Genomic DNA, 22,505 nt, shown 5'->3' on the forward strand with positions numbered 1-22,505 from the left:
ATATTTAGATTGACATCGACAAGACGAACCACCACATCATTATCGTCAACTACCATCACAACGGCCACCCACAACGTTATCAATAGCCACCACTGTTAAATTACCTTTTTACCTATCATTTTCATGTCATTCATTTACGTGTTGTATCTTTCATCGATAAAACTAACGACATTAGGATAAATAAGATTAAATAATTTTCTTTTATAACTATAAAAATTTTAATATAAAATTTTTAAATCTAAAAATCAAAATGATAAAGAGGTCAAACTAATAATATTTAATTAGCCCTTGATACTGGGATTCGATTTTGTGAAATGCTGCTTGTGTGAGGGAGAGGCATTCACCTTGTTCTGGGATTGTACGGAACATCAAACAATCCTGGTTTCGAAAAAAAGATTTCATAGTTAACTTATATCTGAATGCTAAAATAATTAACTATATAGAACAGGAGGAAGAGGGAGGATTATTCTACAATCATATGATAGGTCAATCTTAACTTCTAATACGTGTTTAACCCAATCATTGATCAGATGCTGTGAAGGTGAAGAGAGTAATACTTTTGTTTTTGTTCTACTTGCCATCATCAACAATTAGTGTAGCATGCATATGTGCCATGCTTCTGATGAACAACAGTCATGCAGGATTAGAATATCTTTGGCAAGTCTCCAGAACAAGATGTAGAAGGCAATTCAGTGTAAGGCAATCTCTTCTCTTAACATCTGTCAGTCCTGAAACATACCCAGAGCAGAAACACCTTTTTCCAAGATAAGTAAAAGAAAAAAAAATTTGCTGAAGAGAGGTGGTTATCTGATTCTGATTCTGAAAGACAAATTTCAATTTCTTAATCTTTCTCTGAGAATCTTGTATATGTTAAGTCACGTAGTTTAATTTAAATGTTGGTTGTCTGACCTTCCTTCTACAAGTAGGGAAATTGGATGACCTTCCTCAACAGTTCAGTTGGTCCTTCACCAAAGGAACTGCAGGAATATGCTTCTTCAGATGCATGTGTAGTTGGGCAGAGAGAGCTTTAATAATAAGGAATTCTTTGTTCCAACCAGTATCTCAGGAGCATCTCTCCCCACCACCCTGGGTTTGATAGTGAATGAATTTTTCCGGCAGAGTATGTCAGCCACAGTCTGCTCCGGAGAAGGCTCCTGCCGGAAAACTATTAGACAGTTTCTCAGCAGCCAATTCAATTCTTGTCTTGTCCTGAAATAAATGTGAATGATAGGTATTAACAATATCAAAATCCACATAAAAGATAGAAAATGCCACAAATGCGTCAGTTGTATGGTAGCATCCGTGAATGGGCTTGGAGCCTTGAAACATTTACCTTTCCGACAAAAGTTATTACGAGAGGCCCAACCCTGGACTTCCGTTGGCATCCTACATTTTTAATAGAAATAATCACTAAAAATATCACAAGCATCAGTTGAAAGCTAAGCCATCCTCATGATAGACACTTCAATAACCGGTAAGTAGTTCCTTTATATAATTGACCTGTACATAAATGCTGATAGGCTTACCTATGTAAATATCTGGGAATTCAAGGCACAACTTTGATATAGTTTGAGCAGTTTCAACCTGCAATGCATGAGACAAGAAACAAGGGTAATGACATCTAGTCAGTTATTGAGATTAGAAGTAGTGATGAATCCAATATATTTCATTCTAATGGGAAAATAGGTGCCAATATCAGGTTCAACAGAATATTTTAACCAAAATGCTGAGAACATATTTACTAACTTTGACCTCAAGAATTCGTAAATTGAACAACACTAAAATAACTCCACTATTGGAAAAAAATCACCTATGATAGTTTCTGTTATGGATGTAAATGTCAGTCAATGCCATACTGAGGGAAAACCAATGGTGTGCTGGTCAGGCAAAGAACCCTGTGCTGGTCAACTCAGATTGTACCCACACATTGCTGTCGCCCCTGTGCCACATAACTCAAATTCTCACCCAGCAGAACACGTTGGACTGGCACACAGAGGGTTCAAACGAGAGTGACTAATTATTTTAGCTCAGTATTTGGGATGGCACTATACACAGCACAGAAACCCTACAACTTGTTTGATGAGACAGCTTTAGTACAATTTCTGTATTTTTATCAGAATAATACAGCTCACAGATGCACATATGAACATATGTATATGTCCACTCGCATTAAAACAATTGATAACAAAGAAAAATTCAGGAAATGTGAAATTCAGCTGTATACATTTTAACTAGAGCATACTGATCTACTCAATCAAAAACAGAGGTTGCAGAGTAAAGCAATAAAGATAATCTATAGCATGAATGTAGCATAAGAAAATAAATTAGTTTGGTAATTAGATGCATCAACATGAAAGGATCGAAGCTGAAGATAGAAGTATACATCAGAAAGCATGGTACCAAGATGCTTTGACATGAATGGTGGCAAACGCATTAACGGGTGACTTGGTGTTTCAAGAAGACAATCCCATTGTGTTTCTAGTTCAGACACATTTGTTGCTGCAAGAATAATTACATTTTGACATTTGATCTGCAACAAAAGTAAACAAATGCATGCTCAGGTGAAGAAAACTGCTCATCAAGCAGAACTGTAAGTTCAACATAGGTAAATGCTAACAAATATTAATATTTTCTTTGTTAAATGTGAAAAACGAATTAATCAACCTGAACAGTGATCCTTATAGCAAGATGCTTCTGGCTAAGCAAAAAACTACCATCCATCATGTGCTACAGCAAATTACACTTCAAATTTTCTTGTGATTAACAATCAACAAATGAATCCTAATTACAAAGAAAGAGCAGCACCATTGCCAATGTGGAGCTGAGTAACCACATGCTGACAGATTACACAAAATAGGATTGCAGATGTGATGAAACAAGTCAACACAAATACAATTGCAGATCTCTACTAAATTTCAGATCTTGGGGTGATTAGAAAAACAAAATGGTTAACCCAGCTAGGGAGCCTTTATGCTCAACTATCAGGAGCTTGGCATGCATAGACAAGAGTATTTTCCACAAGATCAAGTCATACTACAACCACCTTTGTCGGCAACTCGAGGGGATGCCATTGTGCTCTTACCTAATGGGACGAAAGATTCCTTATTTGAGATTTCTTTCATAAACTTTTGACGATTATATAATATGAATTTCATACAATAATTATAATACATTATCTTTCACCAGAACATTATATGATTTTCTAACTGTAAGTTGATGTGTTTGGATCTACAAGAAAAGCTTCACAGCAAGCTTGAATTGGCACAGCACTGAAGATAGGATTGATGCTAACAGTCGTAAGAGTATGGTCTTTTAGATTGAATATCAAAGCTCTATTTGTGCCTTAGCTTCCAGATTGATTATACGACAGCATGAGTTACATCAGAATGCTCAACCAAAAGTAAACCAGGAACATTTTTCAGAAACCCAAACCAATTCCTGTCAGACAAGTCAATAATGTAAATCAATTTCTTTTCTTTGTTTAGGTAGACAACTGAAAGAATTAGGAAGAAGCAGAAGCTCATATACTCGGACGAATCATGGTTGTTGTACCTAGATTGGCAAGGTAATGGTCTAGAATCAATAATGATGTTATCTACAAAAGATGCTAGACTTGTAGCTCATTATGAAAGGACAAAAAAGGAAAGTCAAGAAAAAAATTGCAACAGATGGTAGAAACAGCCTCCTGGCTATGAAAAAAACTACCGTCCACAATGTGCTACAACAAATTACACTTCAGAATTTAAAACATTATTGATTCTAGAAAAAAAAACTACCATCCATAATGCTGTAATCTACAAAAGATGGTAGATCAGTAATGCCTATGCTGTTATCTCCCTTTCTAAAAGAGAAAAACTTGTTCAACTTGTTAAGAAATATGCTTGTCAATACATGTGAACCTTGTGTTCTGTGTCAAACAAATAAATCTAAAAGGGCAGCCCAATGAACGAGGCTACTGCTAATATGGGCTAGTGGAAAGTCTAACATAGGCAATTTTACAACTTTACCATTGCAGGAAAAGAGATTGTTTCCCTGTCTTGAATCTAAGTTGCCCAAATTGCAAAAACGCAATTTTACCATGATACGAAGGTCTGCCCACAAATGCAGCTATGTATGTGAAAAAACAAGGTAAAACATAAATGTAAGAAACAATTATCAACAAATGGGAAGTTTGTATTGAGACAGACTCGGACATACCAACGGCACAGGCAGCTTACTGTGTTGCATTAACTCAGTTATGCCTTCAGGTAATAAAGCCATCTGGAAATGAATACAAACAAGTTTACAGTTACAGCCTTTACCAACAAAAACCTCATTAAATTAACTTCAAAAGTAATTTAATATGTAAAAAATGGAGGACCCAAGCAAGGAAAGATAATTTACTTCTGTCTTGCTTTGAAGAATATCAATATCTAAAAAAACAAGTAAAAATTTACAAGCAACAAGATACATAGATATGTTGCTTCACCAAGGGCACAAAGAACGATAAAGTATTAAACTACTGCTATCATCAAAACCATAAAATAGATAATTGTCATTTGGAATGCACACTACGGTACTACAAAAACTAAAAACCTTTACAATCCCTTCTGTTGAATAAAGAATGAAAATTGTGGCAGACAATCTTTTCTATAAGTAAAAGAACAGAAGGTGCAAAGAATTGTACCATCTTGTAATGCAAACATTCTCATCATTAATCAAAAGAAAAGAAATTTCCCTAGCATTAATTATTTCCAGTTGAACAATCCAAATTTCGCAGTTATGAATTGCTAGTCCAAATTGAATGAGTAAAGAATCTGCTTACAAGAATTTCATAGATGACAACTTTCTTTAATCTAAACTAGATGAATCGTGTATTTTAAGAGCTACAGAAGGCATATTCACCTACAAAGACATCCATGCAGACTGTAGCCAATTAGAAATGATTTCTATGTTTCTGACAGATCATAAAAGCAATGTTGACAGTATAATAAAACCAACAAATAAACTCCCAGCAGTGGCATCTTTAGCATGCCTTGATTATCGTTTCCAAATAAGAATAAGGCATTAAGTACTTTCTCTTAGTACACTTCTACCACACATTAACTGAAGTTAGCTTAAGATGTAAGAGAAGTGGTAAGTAAATGAAGACTAAATATCAAAAAGTCTGGACTTATACACATAGAACATGCATACAACATTTTCATTAATTTGACAAATTGCCTAAGTTTGACAGTGGCAGAATCAAATATTTTCACCAAAACCTGAATCCTCATTTAAAATACCGAAGTTTCCTAACTAGGCAACTTTGGGAAATAGAAAGAATGTAAGAAAATTTGAGTCTGTATGCCAGTAGGATAAATAGCATAACTTTGAGGTCATGGAGCAATCCTCCTAAAGTACTACAGATACTTCAAAAAAAAGAAACTAGGAGTAGCAAGGTCTACCGAAGTGTTCCCTACGTCCCGTGAGCTAGATTTAAGCAGAGATTTCTACTAAATAAGATGAAATATTATTTTAACATAAATGACCTTACCTTAAAATTGACCATAATAACTGGAAAGGAAAATAATGACAAAAAAATGCATATGCCCGAATGTTTATGTATCACCTCATTTCGGTCACCAGTGCAGTGCTTTCCTATAAGAAGCCTAAGGTACTCCTCAAACTCTTCATCAGGAGCCTGAATTCCAAAATAAAAAGCTCATGAAAAATGTTTGCCTGATGACAAGTAAATATATATAAGACCAAAATAATGCAAACAGATAAGTATGTTTCTTTAGGGGAGAGATATGAAAGTGAAACTAATAAATGTAGTTTTAAGGGAAAAAATACAATGCAAATTCAGAAGAAGTTAGTGAGACTTACACCATGTTATAACCCTTTTTTTATTATAACCCTTATTATAATCTCGTATTACAGATGTGAAAATGGCATCTACAAACATATAAAAATAAACAAAATCCCACATAATCATTTGGTGAATCCAGACACATCCTCAATTTAAAGATCAATCATAAATTGATACGTCAACTAACCACATTAAGAGCACATGGTGGCAAAATTTACAGCATAAAGTTAACTCATTATTGATAAGTTGCCAGTAGTTTGGAGCAAGGTCCGTCATACCGTACCGTACCGGAGTTTCGACCCAGGCTCGGTACGGTACGGTACAGGTGTACCGACCGGTATACCGAGGTGTACCGAGCAGTACACCTGATTTTACCAATTTATCCTTCCAAAATACTTGAAAATTAGAAAAAAAAGTTAGGATAGGGTTTTCAAGTTACAAATACATACCTCTTGATTAGAAAACGAATACATACCTCTTGATTAAAAAAGTTATGATAGTCTTAATTACCCTCTAATTAAAGAAAACGAATACATACCATCTGATTAGAAAGTTCTTCCTCTTAATCTTCTCAAATTAGTCTCGATTGAATTCACAAATCGTTGTTTTACAGAGTATAGGAGAGAAAAAGAAAGTTTGAGAGAGAATTTAAGGGAGTATAATGAAATAGGGGAGAAAAGAATGGTTTAAATAGGAGGAGAAAAAGCTCCAACGGTCAAATTGACCGTTGGAACACTGTAGCACTGCTACAGTGCGGTAACAGTCAAAATTTCGACCGTTACCGCCCGATTTTGCCCCGTATCGCCCGATAACCTGTTGGACCAGTACGTACCGCCCGGTATGGGCGGTACGCTTCGGTATGGCAGAGCTTGATTTGGAGACCAATTTATATGTTATTAAAGATGGAGAAGATAGTTTTCTGTTAAGTATTTACCAAATACCCCAAAAGAAATCCAGCCATCCACCTTATATCCGGTGTTTCTCTTTCTCCTCCTCCTTATTTCTTTTTGCTTTCCCATCCTCTTCCTTCTTACTTATTTCTTCCTTTTTTCTTCTTCTCCCTTCTTCATCCCCACCTCCCCCAATCGAACAACAAAAAAAAAACCACGGTACATGTCGCTATACCGCAAGTCAGTAACACGACATGGACCAGACCTGTACTGATCCGACTGCAGACTGATATGGTTTCAGTAACCCAAAATTTTATTCCTCGGTGCCAACCACAAAAGAAAAGTAACATTTTGATTCAAAATAAGAATTCTCAAGAACTAACCAGCCGAACTCCAAATGCTTTTGCAACACCTGCTAATGAAACATCTGAATGCATAGGGCCAAGTCCTCCCAACAAGAATACCTGCAAATACAAGGTTAATGATCAATTCCATAAAGAGTTGAAGCTAAATATTAGAACCTAAAATACTTAGTTTCTAAGATAGTTAAAAGTGGTTCAAACAAACCATGTCATTTGTAGACTTCTGTTGTTCAACTTGTGCAGCCACACAATCAATCTGCATTAACATAAATCCCAGATATGGCTCTTAGTAGAACTATATGACAAGATTTAAAATAAAAACAGGAAGCATTAAAGATTTTATGTTACCATTGATCTGAACCAATGCATATGAAAAGCCTATTATATATAAGACATTAGATAAGTGCAGAAACTTTATAGGACCAAGTAAGCATCTTAGCAATTATATACTTTGCATTAATGCAAAAGAAATTCATAGAGGAATGTGGTAAAAACCAAATATGAACTAGTAAAAGTTGACCAAAAAGATGGTTCAGGCAAATATTCTGCTATGTGCTACAAAGTTTATAAGCATGGGTCTTGTAGACTTGTACAACTACAATGTTGCACAATATATCATTGTAGTCCTAATTCTATAGAGGGAAAAAACACAAATGGGCTGCATTGCTCAAATCACACCAGTGAGAAATTGCAACTGCTGCATAAGGCCCTCTTTCCAGACATTCAATACTTTATACAGTCACGACAATTGCAAACTAGCTAATAATATTTCAGTTACTCATTTTCATTTCAATTTAAATGCAGAGAAGAGAAGAAAAGAAAGAAATGCAAAGGACCAGAAAAGAATAAACTTTTTGGCCTATTGATGAAGCTTAGATGTCATATCTGTTGTGACTCAAACCATACACTTAAGAATAAAGTATTAATAAACTACCTCACTAGAGATGCCAAAAGCCAGCATATAGCATTGTGTGCTTAGGGCAAAATACAAAAGTGGGAGAGAATGAGGATGTGAAAACAACCAAATTCAATAAAGCTTTTTAACTAAGTCAAACAATAGTACATTCCATTTTATGCTTCAACAAGGACACTAAGTCAAATCATTTAGACAGTTATAATTCTCTTCCCAGAGAACAAATATGACATTAAATGTTGAAACATGAATTTAACGAGCATAAATGTTTTGACCAAGTTTCACGATACCATGGTGTACCCCCCGATATGGGCGGTATGTACTGATCCAACAGGGGACCGATATAGGTGATACATATTGGTTTGTCGGTATGCCCCACTTTATCATGTTAGTACATCGGTATAGTTTAGTATGTACCAGAACAATGATCAGTCGGTATATCGATATGAACCAGTAAGACGAACCATGATTTTGACAAAATAAATTTTGAGAATAAATGTTAATTCTATTGCATAAGTTGTCTTACATCATTCTGAACAACTGTCATGCGAGTTACTTGCCAACCAATGGCATTAAGCTTTTTGCATAATACCGCACTTAGTTTATCTTCTGCAGTGCCAAACCTGAAAAACAAATGTACATCAACATAAATAATAGCTCTTTAAATATATAGAACAGAAAACTTAACTGCCATACATACATACATACCAACACACAAATATATATACATATATATATATACACATATATATATATACACATATATATATATACACACACACACATATATATATATATAATCAATTATGTATATGCCTACATTGCATATATGATGGCAAAGCAAGATGAGTTCCGTTACATTACAATGCAAAATCCAAGTGATATGAAGCTTGATTTTTAATACTGATGTAACACTGTTTTGGACAATTCAGTGGACTATTGCAATACAGGTTTACCATGCAGTATATCAATCTATACAATCTGTAATCACTGAAGTATTATTATACAATGAGTAACAAATCACACTGACTATATGCTAGTTCAGTATGATCCTTGGTCAGACCATAAATGTCATTTGGTGCACAGCAGTTTGACTGGTGTTTGAAGTCATCATGGAGAACTCTTCCTCATCCCAAAAGATAGCCCAGAAGACAACCAAAAAGTGGCAATAACCTAGGGCCTAATAGCTGACATGGGTCCACACCGAACGATACTAAGTTGGACAGTATTTGAGTGGAGTGGTGGGTCCCAATATTCAACAAATACCTCTAGATGATATGGAGCTTTTCATAATGTGAATCAGGATGTGATCTAATCCTAGTTGGAGTAGAAAATTCTAGCATGACCTTTCCATACTAAACAAGTTTGAAGTGCATCAAAATCAAACCAAATAGTGCTTAGACCGGACTAAAAAAGAGTCAAAACTCAATTGGGTTGACCAATTGCACTAGAGGCCAATCCTATTCAAAACAAGAGGGAGCAGCTAAAGTAAGCCTGTTTCAAGCACGGCCAGGGTTGTCTCATCTTGCCATATCCTTTCTTAGAGACCAGACCAATAAAGAGGTTGACCAGGTAGTTAGCGGGGAAATTTAATTCCACATTACTTAAGCTAAAGGCGAGAGCAAAAGTCAGAGTCTAATAAAGGTTGTTTCAACCCTAACAGGCATCATAACATGAGTTATCAATGATATCCTATTGTCTTTTATGTATCTTTCTTCTCTTCTTTTCTCTCTTTCCATACTCTCTTAGATATCATTCTTCCTCCAAATAAAGAAGGCGGTTAATAGGATTTACTAAATCCTATCAACTTAGGGTCATAGTTGAGTCCTACTCTACTCAAATCATTCTCCCCTCGAAGAAATAAGGCAGTTATTAAGAGTTACTAAATCCTATCAACTTAGGGTCATAGTTATCAGGACCCGGGCCTGATGGGCTAACTGGCTTATCAACTTCGTTTGGTCTAAACCACTGACCAAAATGCTTAAGCTGAAGTTTATAGTAGTACACTCATCAGACCCTTATAAGCCAATCTTACCCACTTTCGATGTGGGACTAATCAGGGGTGTTACAATCACCCCCACTCAAAGGCTTGACGTCCTCATCAAGCCCCGTCATAACCCAGATCAAACCCTAGCATAGTGCATTTGAGGCATAGCCCAGTGGTGGCTCCACGCCGTGACGAGTTCTCTGACTCCGTCTACGGGTAGAGCCCTTTTCCTACTCGAGCCCCCTCACCATGCTCAAATGCTAGGTCAGCTCTGATACCAAATATCAGGACCCGGGCCTGATGGGCTAACTGGCCTATCAACTTCGTTTGGTCTAAACCACTGACCAAAATGCTTAAGCTGAAGTTTATAGTAGTACACTCATTAGACCCTTATAAGCCAATCTTAATCTTACCCACTTTCGATGTGGGACTAATCAGGGGTATTACAATAGTTGAGTCCTATTCTACTCAGATCAAGTTTCCATTAGAATGGCTTCCTGCTTTTGATCTCTGTTTAAAGAACCTAGTAACATGATAAATAAATGAAGCCAACAGTTGCTGATATGAATGGCTAACATCTGAAAAAAAATGCATTTTCTCTTAGAGCCTTCTTATAATCTTTTTGAAGGGATATGTTATAAGGTACATGTAGAACGTGTATCAGAAAACATCAGAAAAACTTCAGGTTTGCATGAAAAGATTTTTTTATGAATGACAGGAATAAGTTGTTCCACTTGCTCAGAGGTTTGGATAGCATCATCGTTCCACTTGCTCAGTTGTTCCACTTGCTCAGAAGTTTTTCTGATGTATCAGAAAACATCAGAAAAACTTCAGGTTTGCATGAAAAGATTTTTTTATGAATGACAGGAATAAGTTGTTCCACTTGCTCAGAGGTTTGGATAGCATCATCGTTAGAAGAAAGAAAATAAAAGTTAAGAGAGTATAATTGTATGTGACGACTATAAGTTTAGGTCTAGGGTACAAGTGTAGTTTCATTGACATTCGAGAATACCAAAAATTTGGGAAATCATGGAAATAAAATTAACTCAAAATTTTAACCAAAAGCCCTACTTGTGGATTTCCATGTACGTATTTATGATATAAAATTATATAATAACATGGATATGCAGTACATAGAACGACTTACAGAATCTCATCACCTACAACAATGATTGATGCTAAGAAGGAACCACTCTGACTAACATTTGTCATGCCATTGTTTAGACAAGCTGTATCACATTTAAGAGGTAACTTCTTTGTCCTCCCAGCCCTTTCTGATCTTCCATCAGAAAGCATGTATGCAGGTTTAAAAATCTCTGTAGTGCTTGAAGAATCAACAATACTCAGCAATGCATTAGGAACCGTGTCATATATGCTCCCAATGGAAGTATATCTACATAGAAGTAATGTTTAGCTTCCAGTACAATATCAAAGTTAGATGATAGAAAAACAAGCAAATAAACTTATAATCCTATTCTCACTAAACAGTTATAGGTTAACCCATAATTGATTTATTGAGCAAAAGCTGAAGTGCAGATATTGATCTGATCATAGATGCTTTGAATATGGCACCTCTAAGTCATGATATGGGTGCAGCAATGAGGACACCACTTTGCAAGGATAAAATCAGTTCAGTCATTATTTTGTAGCATGGTATAAACCAAACACTTACGTTTACTTGAAATATTAAGTAAGATATTTTTCACTTGTTTAGTGATTATCTATTCATCATAAAACCCATGAATTTAATAATTGTTTCTTTATTGATAAGTACTTTTTTTTCTCTTGAAGCTTTCCTTAAAATTGCTATCAGTCTTAGTTTGGTATATGTCTATAAAACTAATGACATTGATAAGATCCATCCCCAATTTAGGCGAGAAATGCAAGACTTGGAGATATCATGGACCCAATGGGTAGAGGGATTCCGGTAGCTTTGGATCTGTGATTCTCTAAAGATCACAAAATGCTAAATATTTTCTGTACCGACTTCAACATAAGAAAAGTGATATTTATAATTAACTGGTAACCTACATATGATACGACAGATGAGACTTAAAAAAAAACTATAAGAGCTGAATCAGCTGATATGGTGAAACCAGAAAGCATGCACAATAAGTGGAGTCTGGTCATTTCACTTGTAAATTATGGATAGCACACAATAAAATTGGCCATGTGAAGCAAATTACAATTTCTCATTGAGAAATTAGAAGAAAAAAAAGTTTCCATAAGTCACAAGAACGAAGTCAAGAGAAGAAGAAAAGGCTTACATAATGAGAAGAGTGGAATACTTAATGGAACGCATATGTTGGAATGTGCATGAAAAGATAACAAAAGTGAATCTCATGTCATACATTCCAAAAGATGATGCCAGCAGGCAAATGACAGTGTCAAACATTTTGCAGCTTACCCTTGATCATAGAGGCTGCAGTACTTAACCTTGCAGATTAAGATGAAAGCCCAGACATCCCTGCCAGTAACAGTGAAGAAAAAATAAAAAGAGAAGAGAGAGAGGAACTTTACTTCTTAAGTGATTCAAAGGTACTTCAACATGAAGAATTAACTGTTATGACACAAGGCAAACCTGTATGACCAGTCCAATATTGGATTCACCCTCATAAATGGAGGCCATCCGATTGAACTAGGGGAGAACTGCTCTTGACCAACCTGTATGGACAAAACATCAACTTAAATGATTAGAAGGCACATATAGATCACTCATTGATAGAAAAATAATTGAAAATGATAAGCACAGTTGACAATGAAGATTTGGCATTATTATAAAAAGATATACCGCATTGGGATCACCGATTCTAGTTCCAAGAAAAATAGCTTTGGTAGGTTTTTCCTTTAGTAAAGCCTCTAAGCCAGACTTGAAATCTGAGCGAATAGTTTCCAGTTGCAAGTTATAGCTATAGAAAAAGGGGCAAAAATACAACTAGAGTTACAATCCTGGACACAGAAAATTTTCACCTTAAAAAACATAACTTAAACAAGATGTTGCATGACATAATTCAAGCAGAAAGGAGCATTCTTACGCAGTGGCAGTTTCATAGGTAAATGAATTAATCTCAGGGAAGGCACTAGGGCTCTCAAAGTAGATGGTTCGTATTGGACAATTTAGCATGCTATCTGATAGATTCCCTTGAAAACATTCTGATTTCCCTTTATGCAAATAATAGCCAGCCCGGAGTAAATGCAGCAAAACCTGCAACAAGAATGTAATTGGAACTAGTGCTAGAATATGTTACAAACACGACAAAGACACATGTGAAAACATTTACAGTTGAGTCCTTTCCCCCATTAAAGCTGAAAGCAACCTGCTCAAACCTGTTAAAACGAAACATTTAGCCGAGGATAATTAGCTTTCTCTCTATTCCATAGAACTAACATAATCAAAAACAATAAAGCTTCTGAACTTTTGCAAATCCCTAAGTTAAAAAGATTTGTTCTTCATACTTAATTTGGCAAGTCAAAACAAGACTCTGTCTGAGAACAAGAACATAGCCCAAAGAGGCCAATTATCTTGTGGGGCATGAAACATTAAACTGCAATATATTAGTGAAGCTTGCATCAGTCATTCTACATAGTTCGCAGTATTAATGGCTCACCAATATCTTTTCCTCCAATATCTAAAGACAGCACAGATGTTTTCTCTCTAGCAACTTTTCTGCCATTTTCCTATGGAAAGTCACTATGCTAACTGCTCTCTAGTTGTTTCTGTGACCGTTGATCGATTTGCATTCCCATTTATCAATGTCTTAGTTCATCATAGATAATGCCATAATACAAGCTACTACCAAACAAAATCAACAAACCTTGCAGCAAAGAGACTTCCTACTTGGTAAATGTGCTTGCACACGTGGACGCATGTACATACACATGAAGTTGCATATGCATGCACACACATACTGACATCCATCCATTCAAGCACATGTGTACACGCACATCATCTAGAATCCAAAGGCACAAACGATGTACAAGACCAGAATATGCATCCTTGTGCATCTTCATTCAGTAACAAGGTGTTTCAAACCTTGCTGTGAATAAAACAATAACAATTTAACTGTAAGAAGAATTTACCAATAAAACTGCCAAGAAAAGTTATTTTACATACAAAGATAGACCACATTGTCCGAACCAAACTACGGATTCTGCATTGCGTGGAAAGGCTAGAAATGTTAAGATTTTTTCGAATGTGCTACACAAACTAATACAGGCGAAGAGACAACTAATTCGTCAACTGTCATTAGGTCGTCATAACTCCAATATAATGTGATGTTCACCATATTGAATAGCATATCGTAGCTAATATACTACTAAAATCAGAGGGACTTACAACTGATAAGAAGCCAAACCGATGCAAGAAACAGAATTTCTTGATGGAAGCTGGAGCATCTAATCCAGCAAAAACCTAGCGTTCGCCAGATTCATGATTCCAACAAATTTAACGCGAAAAACCCATTGTGTAATCAGCACAAATGCTCCAGAAGAATCAACAACAACAATAAGGAAAGAGATGGACGCATCAACAAGCATCATAAACAAATCGATACTCCGATCCTCAGAAAAAACCCCACCAAGAAACTAACAACACGTGTCCACTAGCAAACAATAACAACAAAGAATCAAGAACTGACAAGAAAGACTTCGATTGCGATCAAGAATCCGACCAAAGACCCCTCACGCATCAGAAAAAGAAAGAGAAACAGAGAGAGAAAGAGGGAGGGGTATTGCCGTATTGGGGGTAGGAATCTCACTCGTAGAGAGCGAAGGCACGCTGAATCACATAGACGGCGTTCCGATACTTGGTCTGCAGCCGCCGATCGCTGCTCTCCCCCACGGCCCTGTCGATCTCCATCTCCGCTGCGACAATTCTTGGAATCAATCCCAAGAAAAATAGACAGACGGAGGAGGGGGTTTACTCTATTCGCCTCTCTCTCTCTCCTCTCTCTCTCTCTCTGTACCCTTCTCTGGTGTCGTGAGCTGAAGGGAGGTGGATTAGGAGCGTGTGGGCTTCGGATGTGATTCATGCGGACGGCCATCGTAAATATAGAAAGAGATTGCGTGCGTGCGTGTCACCAAGCGAGCGAGGGAAGTATCCCAATTTGGGCATTTGGGGTTGGCATTGGCTTCATCTCCGCTAACGTCACTTAATACACTCCCGCTTTTGGTAAAATATTGAACATTCCTATTGGGAGATTTGGATTTCGGTCCCCAATCTCACCTAATTTGCGTGTTTTTTCCTACAATTAGGATATATAATCTTTAATTACGATAAGTAATTACTCGCCCTGCTTCCAATTACTCTAACGAGGTAGTAAGAGAAAACACGATAAATGGGCCCAATTGGTGTAGTCCAATCGCTTGATTTGGGCCCCCAATAGTATCAAATCGATGTTTCGTGGGTGGAATTGCAACTCAACGTGCAACTTCGCGGATGATTCCGAGATCAACGCACTCATTGGACATGATATTGTCACCTGCCAGGGATTAGAATTAGACATGATATTGTGACGACACAGGGATCGGCATGGAATCGAACGAGTAATTAGTCCCTAATCCAAGTGGCATAGAACGTTCCTAAATTTCAATTAAGTCGTAAGGAAATTTATACACTGGTTTTGAGACTTCATATAGATAAGTGGAATAGATCGTTCCTAGACTTCATAAAAAATCAGTACTTTTACACTGGTTTTGAGATGTCTATATTATTTTGCTTAATCTTTTACGAATACTATCGGCTTGTACATGAGTAATATCGAGCTATACAACTGTAATAAAAATCATAATATGTTATTATTGAGCGAGAACATTTAATATCAAAATTTTGAAATCAAATAATAATATATTTAAAGATTACGATGCGTATGATGTCAATCTATAATGAGAATTAGACTCGTCATCTCCTCTTTTCCTATTTTTCATAAGATCAATATGATCGATGTATTCATGAACAAAAATAATATGAAAGAATATATGTAATATCTCAATCATATTATCGTATCTATATGTTTGCATTCCCACATATATATATATATATATATATATATATATGTTCGTGTACTAAATTATTGTGTGTTATTGTATTTGTATTAAGTCCCTAAAAGTTTTTGTTTATTTATAAACGAGAACAAATGATATAGGATAGATAGTTAGGAGAATCCCTCCCATCATGATCATCTTCTAAGAAATTATATTAGAATTAAACTTTCTTTCTATTGATCAATAATCATAATCATAATTTAATTATATTCATAAAATTAGATAACATCATATAATCTAACAATTTTCAGAACTGTACTTAATCTCTATTCTTTTTAATTTCTTCTAGTTTAAATCCTTGGCTACTTCTCACTACTCATGCAAGATTCTGTGCAACATTAAGCTTCTGTAACTGAGGTTCAAATATGCAGCTCTACAGACAGCATTTTCCTTGAGATCTTCCAACTTCTGCTGGCTTGTTGCTTCTTATCATCAACAAGATGTCATCGATGGGGGCAGGCAAGAAGACCAGGGATTCCCTTCAAGTAATTCTTGCTCTAACAATGCAACGATCATGAAGGTAATGAGTTTATCAAATCTACTCTTTAAGAATGGCAGCTTGCGTTTCCTATGATCATCATCCAAAAGTCGGTTTGATGCTTTTGCACTCAAAGAAATAGAATCAATAATAGTATAGCAAATGTCTCACAAATCAAAAAAGAGCTCAAAGAAGAGACAGATGGTGAAGAGACGATTCCACTTCAGAATAAAGCATGTGATGATTCTTCTACAATCAGCTATAGGGTAAGGATGGATTCTCTCTCTCTCTCTGTCTCTGGAAAGAAGTGAGCTTGAAGAAATGTCGTCGATCGTGACAGCATCCCTCATCTGTGTCAAAACCACGGCACTCGATGTGTACTCAATGTTTCATGCTGAGGTTACTTCTTCAGAAGTTTTGGCTTTGACATCAAGTTCCTGAAGAATATATATGTTTGCTACGACAAATGTCATGAAATGATTCATCTTAGAAACCGTATGATGTTTCATGGTCATGATCATCTGATCGGCAATCCAAAAGAGAGAACAAAGTTAAAGTGAGGGTCTTTGCCAATTCAATTTACACATCGTAATCCATCTCAAGACTATGACAAGGCCATGCCAAATGCATATGGAGGTTTCTTGGAAGAAGCATCACGTCAAAAAGTATGCTATAGTTAATCAAAATAAAAGCTATGATCTGTGTCTTTTTGTGCAACCACTCGGCAAAAACCTGTGCAGTGTTCTTCGAGAAGAGGTTCATGGAACTTGGCCATGAGACAAACACAAAAGGAACGAGATCGGTTGTTCAAAGCCATCTTAGTTGCTGCACTTTTATTATACTCCAGGTGGCTTTTTCTTCAATCATGACTCTCACCAAACGAAGCTGTTTTGCTTGGGGTGGGTTCTCTGTTCATCCCCTCGAGAACCACTGCCTCACTGTTCGATTTAGACCCGGAAAAAGATTGAACTCCGACAAGCAGCATTGCTTTTGGAGAAAGATAAGAATCTTGTTTGTCTCCTATGGAATGAGTTCTTAGTTTGTGTGTTTTAACTTGAAACTTGGGAGACAAGCGTGCCGCTCATGTCTCCGGCGATTGATACCTGGGTCCAAAGCATCTGCTTATAAGATGTCTCTCTCAGCTTGCAATGCATTTCTCTTACTCATTTTTCGCCTTCTTCATTGTGGTAGTAAGCATTATCCATAAAGAGAAGACACCTAAAGTTGTTCTGAGTGGCCTAATCATTGTTAAACCTCAAGTGCAAAAGATAATGAGCGAAGAATAAGCTTCGAGTGGACTCTCAAGTCAATGGTGTACTCCTCTTTTTCTTACAAAAGCTTTGTTTGTTCTCACTTTTATTTTCTTATACGGCTGCCCATCTTTTCTTCTTGTGCTTCTTTTGCTGACCATTCGCGACTTTATGCAACGGTGTGAGAAGATCAACCGGCAGTCTCGGTCTCATGGGTTTCCGACTCCGAACCGAAAGGTCAGGGAAAGGATGCTGCTGCAAATCTTTCTACCTTCCTTATCTCTTCCGCAGATATTTCATTGCAGTCAATAATAATACCGAATCACATCGAATTTGCGTTCCTTCGCATTGGTCAAAGTTGTAATCCAAGAGCACTGTTACGACGAGCATATTATAACGGCACGTTATGAGACGCGCCCTTTCGATGGCAGCACACGGAAAGCGAGTTTCTCGGGCTCATCATTACCCGTCCCCACCACCGTTGGGGATGGGTAGCGCTGTCCCCTTTCGCTGTCGACGTGTTCGATGCCTTCCCGCATAGCCTCGTGCACGTGAACCCGTATGCGGTCGATAAAGATTCGCGGTCCGGATGTCCTTACCTGATCGACGGACGGCGATGACGAGATGTCGCATAACAGCCATCGTGCGCGGGTCCCCCACCTCCCACGTCCGCACCGGGTCGCAAATTCTGTTCGAAATTGAAAGCGACGCTCCGGATTCGAACCCGGTGGGGCCCGACGGAAGCACCCGGTGCTGTTCGTCCACGTGGTGAGCAGCAGCAGCTCGCGTGTCGCCGCCGGGCCCCACTCTTGTCGGCTTGTCGCCTCACCCTGGAGCACTACGCCGCACCACCGTTTTCCACGCGCACGAGGCCGGGCGTCGCAGCGCAGCCCACCCGAAGGATCGAGAGACTGGTTCTTCATCCGACGGCTGGTGCCGAGACGCGTCATCGCGTACGCTTCGCTCGTGGAACCGCGCCGTGCGCGAATGCTTAGCAAGGAGCATGATCGATCTAAGCTAATTTGGCACTAGGAGCACGGAGGGAATTATTTAGGGGGAGGCAATGATAAAAAGGAGGCGAGGTTTGGAGGTCAAAATTGGTCGAAAGTTCATCAACGTGGCCTACAGCAGGAGTGATAGGTGATGTGATTTGTCTCCGATTGAGCATTAAGTAGATGGATGCAAGCATACGAGTGGTGATATATGTGTTTGGTGTGTCATGGCTAAGTAGCCGATCTCTCAAGGTAGCATCTTCCCACTCTTTTCCTCCTACCTTCCACTAGAGAGACAGCATCTTTCCCGGCCCAATCCTATGTCCCCTCGTTGAAATAGAATTGAAGGAACAACAACACCTCCTCCTTTGATGAAGGTACCAATTGCAGCGGCTCGTTGGCTCATGACATTGACACCACCCTCCTCTCTTAACTCAATTGCTCGTGTTAAGTGAGCTGCCCCTCTAGGGTCCAAGAATCACGATGAGATGTCCGGGCCGACGTACAGAACACGGAGAGCTCTCACGTCCCGGACGTGTCTGTGATGTCAGGGAGTGCGTGATGACGTCATGAGTCGTGGCCTGTGAGAGGGAAACGCTGTTTCCGTCTCTGGGTCGAAACACGTGATGGGGAGTTTGATTCGGGAGGAGGGGAACGAGGGAAGTGTCGGGGCCCACTAGCGTCGGGAGCACACGCTTTTCTGGGAACTAGAAAGATTTACGCGACGAATTTACCACGCCTCGTCGGAGAAAATGTCTGGCTGATTAAACGGGGCCCACTGGAACCGAGAGATCATTGGCGGGTGTGACGCGGTAGACACGTGCACTCTCCCCCGTAGCTCTTCAAACTCGCTGCATAAAATGGGTCTCGTCATCGCGCTGGGGCTGTCATTGGTCTTAAGAACACCACCTCCCCAGAGAGCGAGAAAGATGAAAGCGGTTGGCGGGCACGGCGGAGGCGTGGCGTCGCCTGGGTCGGTGTCTTCGGTGTCAAAGGCAGCGGCAGCAACGGCGGAGGCAGAGGAGGATTTGGTGGTGGAGGACGTCGGAAGAGGAGCGATGGGGGAGGCGGAGGCAGAAGTGGCGAATGTCGAGCATGCTGAGGAGGAGGAGGAGGAGGAGGAGGAGCTGGAGCTGGGGCTGACCCTGGGGGCGGCGAAGAGGGGGAAGGCGACGCCTGCGATGTGGGGGCCGTGCTGCCGCATCCTGACGGCAAAGGACTTCCCGCCCCTGGCGTCCCTTGCTTCACCGAGGTCCCCCTCCGCCTCCTCCGTGTCGTCGTCCTCCGGCACCAACCTGGGCGGTGGCGGGACCGGGACGGGAGTCGCCGGGACAAAGCGGGCGGCGGAATCCATCTCCCCCGACGTCGGTAGCTCCCCTCATCCTCCCAGGTAAACCCAATCTTCCTTCTCTGTCTCTTCTTTCTTGCTCTTCACGTTAGGTGTTCTTTTTACTGCAAATGACTTGATCCGAAAAACCTCCTGCTTTTATTCTCTTAGTGCTTCTCGTAAAGGCTTTCGCACTCTTAGAACCAGCAAAAAGAGGAACAGTAAGGGAAAAAAAAAACGATATTTTTTTATCACATCCTTCAGGCTTTTGCTGTTGATGTCTGGTAAAAGGGTTGCGTTCTCTTAATCTTTAGATTGATACCGAAAAAAATTGATGTGTTGGAGCAGTCAGGTGGTGGTGGGATGGCCGCCCATCAGGGCGTTCAGGATGAACAGCTTGTTCAACCATTTCAAAGACAACGCCCCCGAGGTTGATTCTGCCGTTGCTGTCAAGAAGGCCATCGTCCCCAGCAGGGCAGGCAATGACAGCCAACATCAGGGGAGTAGAGGAAAGGTAATGAGGAGATCATTCTTCGTCAAAGTGAAGATGGACGGCGACCCTATTGGGAGGAAGGTGGATCTCGATGCTCATCACTCTTATGAGGCCCTCGCAGACGCGCTGGAGCTCATGTTTCATAAGCCCACCAAGGCCTCTGCCCTTGCGGTCTCTGTCGGTAAGTTCATTACCATGCATAATGTTCACAATTGCAGAGTTCAGGATCAGAGTGGGAATTTCTTGTTCTAATTTAGATATGCCATGATCTGATCTGCCTATATGTCCAGCATAAGAAATTGTATCAAACCAGAGATCATCTAAATCCTTTGCTAGCAATGTTGGAATGTGATGGGGTTATAATTTCAGTGGTGTGGATGATGGCAGATGGGGCAAAGATTTCAAATTTGTTGGATGGCTCTTCTGGGTTTGCTCTTACTTATGAAGACAAGGATGGGGATTGGATGCTGGTTGGAGATGTGCCATGGGGGTAAGCCTTCTTTGCACTTCACACTGATACCAGTCTGGTCTAGTGATACATAAACCCTCCTATACATAAAAAGTCCAGGAATCATCTTTTGCGGAAACATTCGGTGATATCGTGGTGTCTCAAACACCATTACTATAAATTCATCATTCGAGATCGATTGTTCTATGGTTCTAAGATATACTATTGATCTTGTTGCACTATCTCAGTCTTAGTTTTCTCTGTCAAAATCTTATCTTGTACTGCAGTGATCTGAACCAGTTTTGACATCCTGCTTTGCAGAATGTTCTTGGAAACAGTCAAGAGGCTTAGAATTATGAGGACCTCAGATGCAAATGGGCTTAGCAAATCAGTTCATTTCGGGAAGGTGAGGTGCAATCCTTTTTCTCATATAGCGAATAAATCATAGTTCCACCTTATTTTCTGTCAAATCAATTATCAGTTGGGTTCATTGCCAATCTGATTAAAGGGAAAACTCAATTATTATTTTCTGTCAAGTCTTTCTGTGTGGGACTTCTGATCCATGATTTGTATTTGCCTAATGGGACTGCTTAGGCCTCATAACTTATTTCGTTTGGACTTGGATGCAGCACCAAGATTTCTATCGCCAGCGGAATGATAGGAAACATCCTGCCTATGGTCTTCAACCAGAGTGAAGAGAAGCAAGACGGACTGTGGAGTATATAGCAAATAGAAGAAATTGAAATGAAAGAAAAGCATAGAAGAGCCAAGATCAAGTTTTCTTTCAAGTTGAAATCATTTGCATCGTTTTGACCCTACTGATAGATAAATCGTATTTTGGAGAGTTGCCCTTTTTGTTGGGTGGTTTGATGAGGTAAGTAGACCAATATGCTTATGACTACTGCGTAGTCATTCATGCCATGATATTTCAATACTGTAAATATTACCCACGCCTGTTTCATCTCTGAATGAAATTGTAGAACAAGCTGGAGTTGCATTCAATATCGTTTAACGTTCATCATAGTATGGTGGTAGCTTGAATTGTTCTCATGAAGCAGTGTATGTTCATCGTTTATTATGTGTAAATAAACAGGAAAGTTAAGTATCCGCGAGATAAAAGTATTCTCTTATGAATCTGAAAATTTATTTTACGACTCTTCTTCCTACAGCTATGGAACAAAGAACTGTAGAATGACGCCATTGATTCATGACAGTGAGGCTTCTGATCACTGCCACCTCCTTCAAATGGTCATTGTTGATCATCTCAGAGTTGCTATGATTGTAGCACATCAAGATCGCCTCTTTCCCCTCTGCAAGGCCTTGTTACTTTTTCACCCTATCATAGCGATGACCAAGAGTACCACTATCATGCTTCTTCAATCCTATCATGGCGATGACCAAGAGTACCACTATCATGATGAACGAAGAAAACAATATTGATGATAATAAAAGATATTTAGAATATTAGAGGAAAACGAGAACACAGAATAAGA

General features: G+C 38.9%; 2 protein-coding genes across 5 annotated transcripts; one reads left to right on the forward strand and one right to left on the reverse strand.

Annotated features, from left to right (window-relative positions):
- Positions 1-688: 688 nt before the first annotated feature.
- LOC103971742 (uncharacterized) lies at positions 689-15,008 on the reverse strand. 3 transcript variants are annotated; one of them, XM_009385852.3, is made up of 16 exons: positions 14,740-15,008; positions 13,264-13,309; positions 13,018-13,187; positions 12,774-12,891; positions 12,564-12,646; positions 12,390-12,449; positions 11,130-11,375; positions 8,522-8,618; positions 7,288-7,338; positions 7,104-7,184; positions 5,591-5,662; positions 4,198-4,260; positions 2,384-2,530; positions 1,527-1,584; positions 1,334-1,386; positions 689-1,209 (listed from the first exon to the last, which is right to left on the reverse strand). In XM_009385852.3, the coding sequence occupies exons 1-16, from the start codon at positions 14,838-14,840 to the stop codon at positions 1,126-1,128; spliced, it is 1,530 nt and encodes a 509-aa protein (XP_009384127.2). In that variant the 5' UTR covers positions 14,841-15,008; the 3' UTR covers positions 689-1,125. The 3 variants fall into 3 exon arrangements, 2 of the variants coding, with proteins under 2 accessions (XP_009384127.2, XP_064947274.1); XR_670724.3 differs by having other exon boundaries at positions 1,195-1,209; positions 2,401-2,530; XM_065091202.1 differs by lacking the exon at positions 11,130-11,375.
- A 4,581-nt stretch (positions 15,009-19,589) lies between these two features.
- Positions 19,590-22,035, forward strand: LOC135597770 (auxin-responsive protein IAA10-like). 2 transcript variants are annotated; one of them, XM_065091212.1, is made up of 5 exons: positions 19,590-20,134; positions 20,420-20,745; positions 20,934-21,054; positions 21,334-21,418; positions 21,642-22,035. In XM_065091212.1, the coding sequence occupies exons 1-5, from the start codon at positions 19,605-19,607 to the stop codon at positions 21,705-21,707; spliced, it is 1,128 nt and encodes a 375-aa protein (XP_064947284.1). In that variant the 5' UTR covers positions 19,590-19,604; the 3' UTR covers positions 21,708-22,035. The 2 variants fall into 2 exon arrangements, with proteins under 2 accessions (XP_064947284.1, XP_064947290.1); XM_065091218.1 differs by having other exon boundaries at positions 20,952-21,054.
- Positions 22,036-22,505: the final 470 nt, after the last annotated feature.

Source organism: Musa acuminata, chromosome BXJ1-2 (genome assembly GCF_036884655.1).
Source record: "Musa acuminata AAA Group cultivar baxijiao chromosome BXJ1-2, Cavendish_Baxijiao_AAA, whole genome shotgun sequence".
NCBI classification, from domain to species: domain Eukaryota; kingdom Viridiplantae; phylum Streptophyta; class Magnoliopsida; order Zingiberales; family Musaceae; genus Musa; species Musa acuminata.

Bases quoted from the DNA above. Each gene is read 5' to 3' on its own strand.
- LOC135597770 (XM_065091212.1), top strand. From the start codon at position 19,605: ATGGGTCTCGTCATCGCGCTGGGGCTGTCATTGGTCTTAAGAACACCA. The intron at 20,135-20,419 runs GTAAACCCAATC...GTGTTGGAGCAG, and splicing joins AGCTCCCCTCATCCTCCCAG to TCAGGTGGTGGTGGGATGGC. The intron at 21,055-21,333 runs GTAAGCCTTCTT...CCTGCTTTGCAG, and splicing joins GTTGGAGATGTGCCATGGGG to AATGTTCTTGGAAACAGTCA.
- LOC103971742 (XM_009385852.3), bottom strand. From the start codon at position 14,840: ATGGAGATCGACAGGGCCGTGGGGGAGAGCAGCGATCGGCGGCTGCAG. The intron at 4,261-5,590 runs GTGATACATAAA...ATTCATTTCCAG, and splicing joins GCACTGGTGACCGAAATGAG to ATGGCTTTATTACCTGAAGG. The intron at 2,531-4,197 runs GTATGTCCGAGT...CTTTTGTTGCAG, and splicing joins GTAAGCTGCCTGTGCCGTTG to ATCAAATGTCAAAATGTAAT.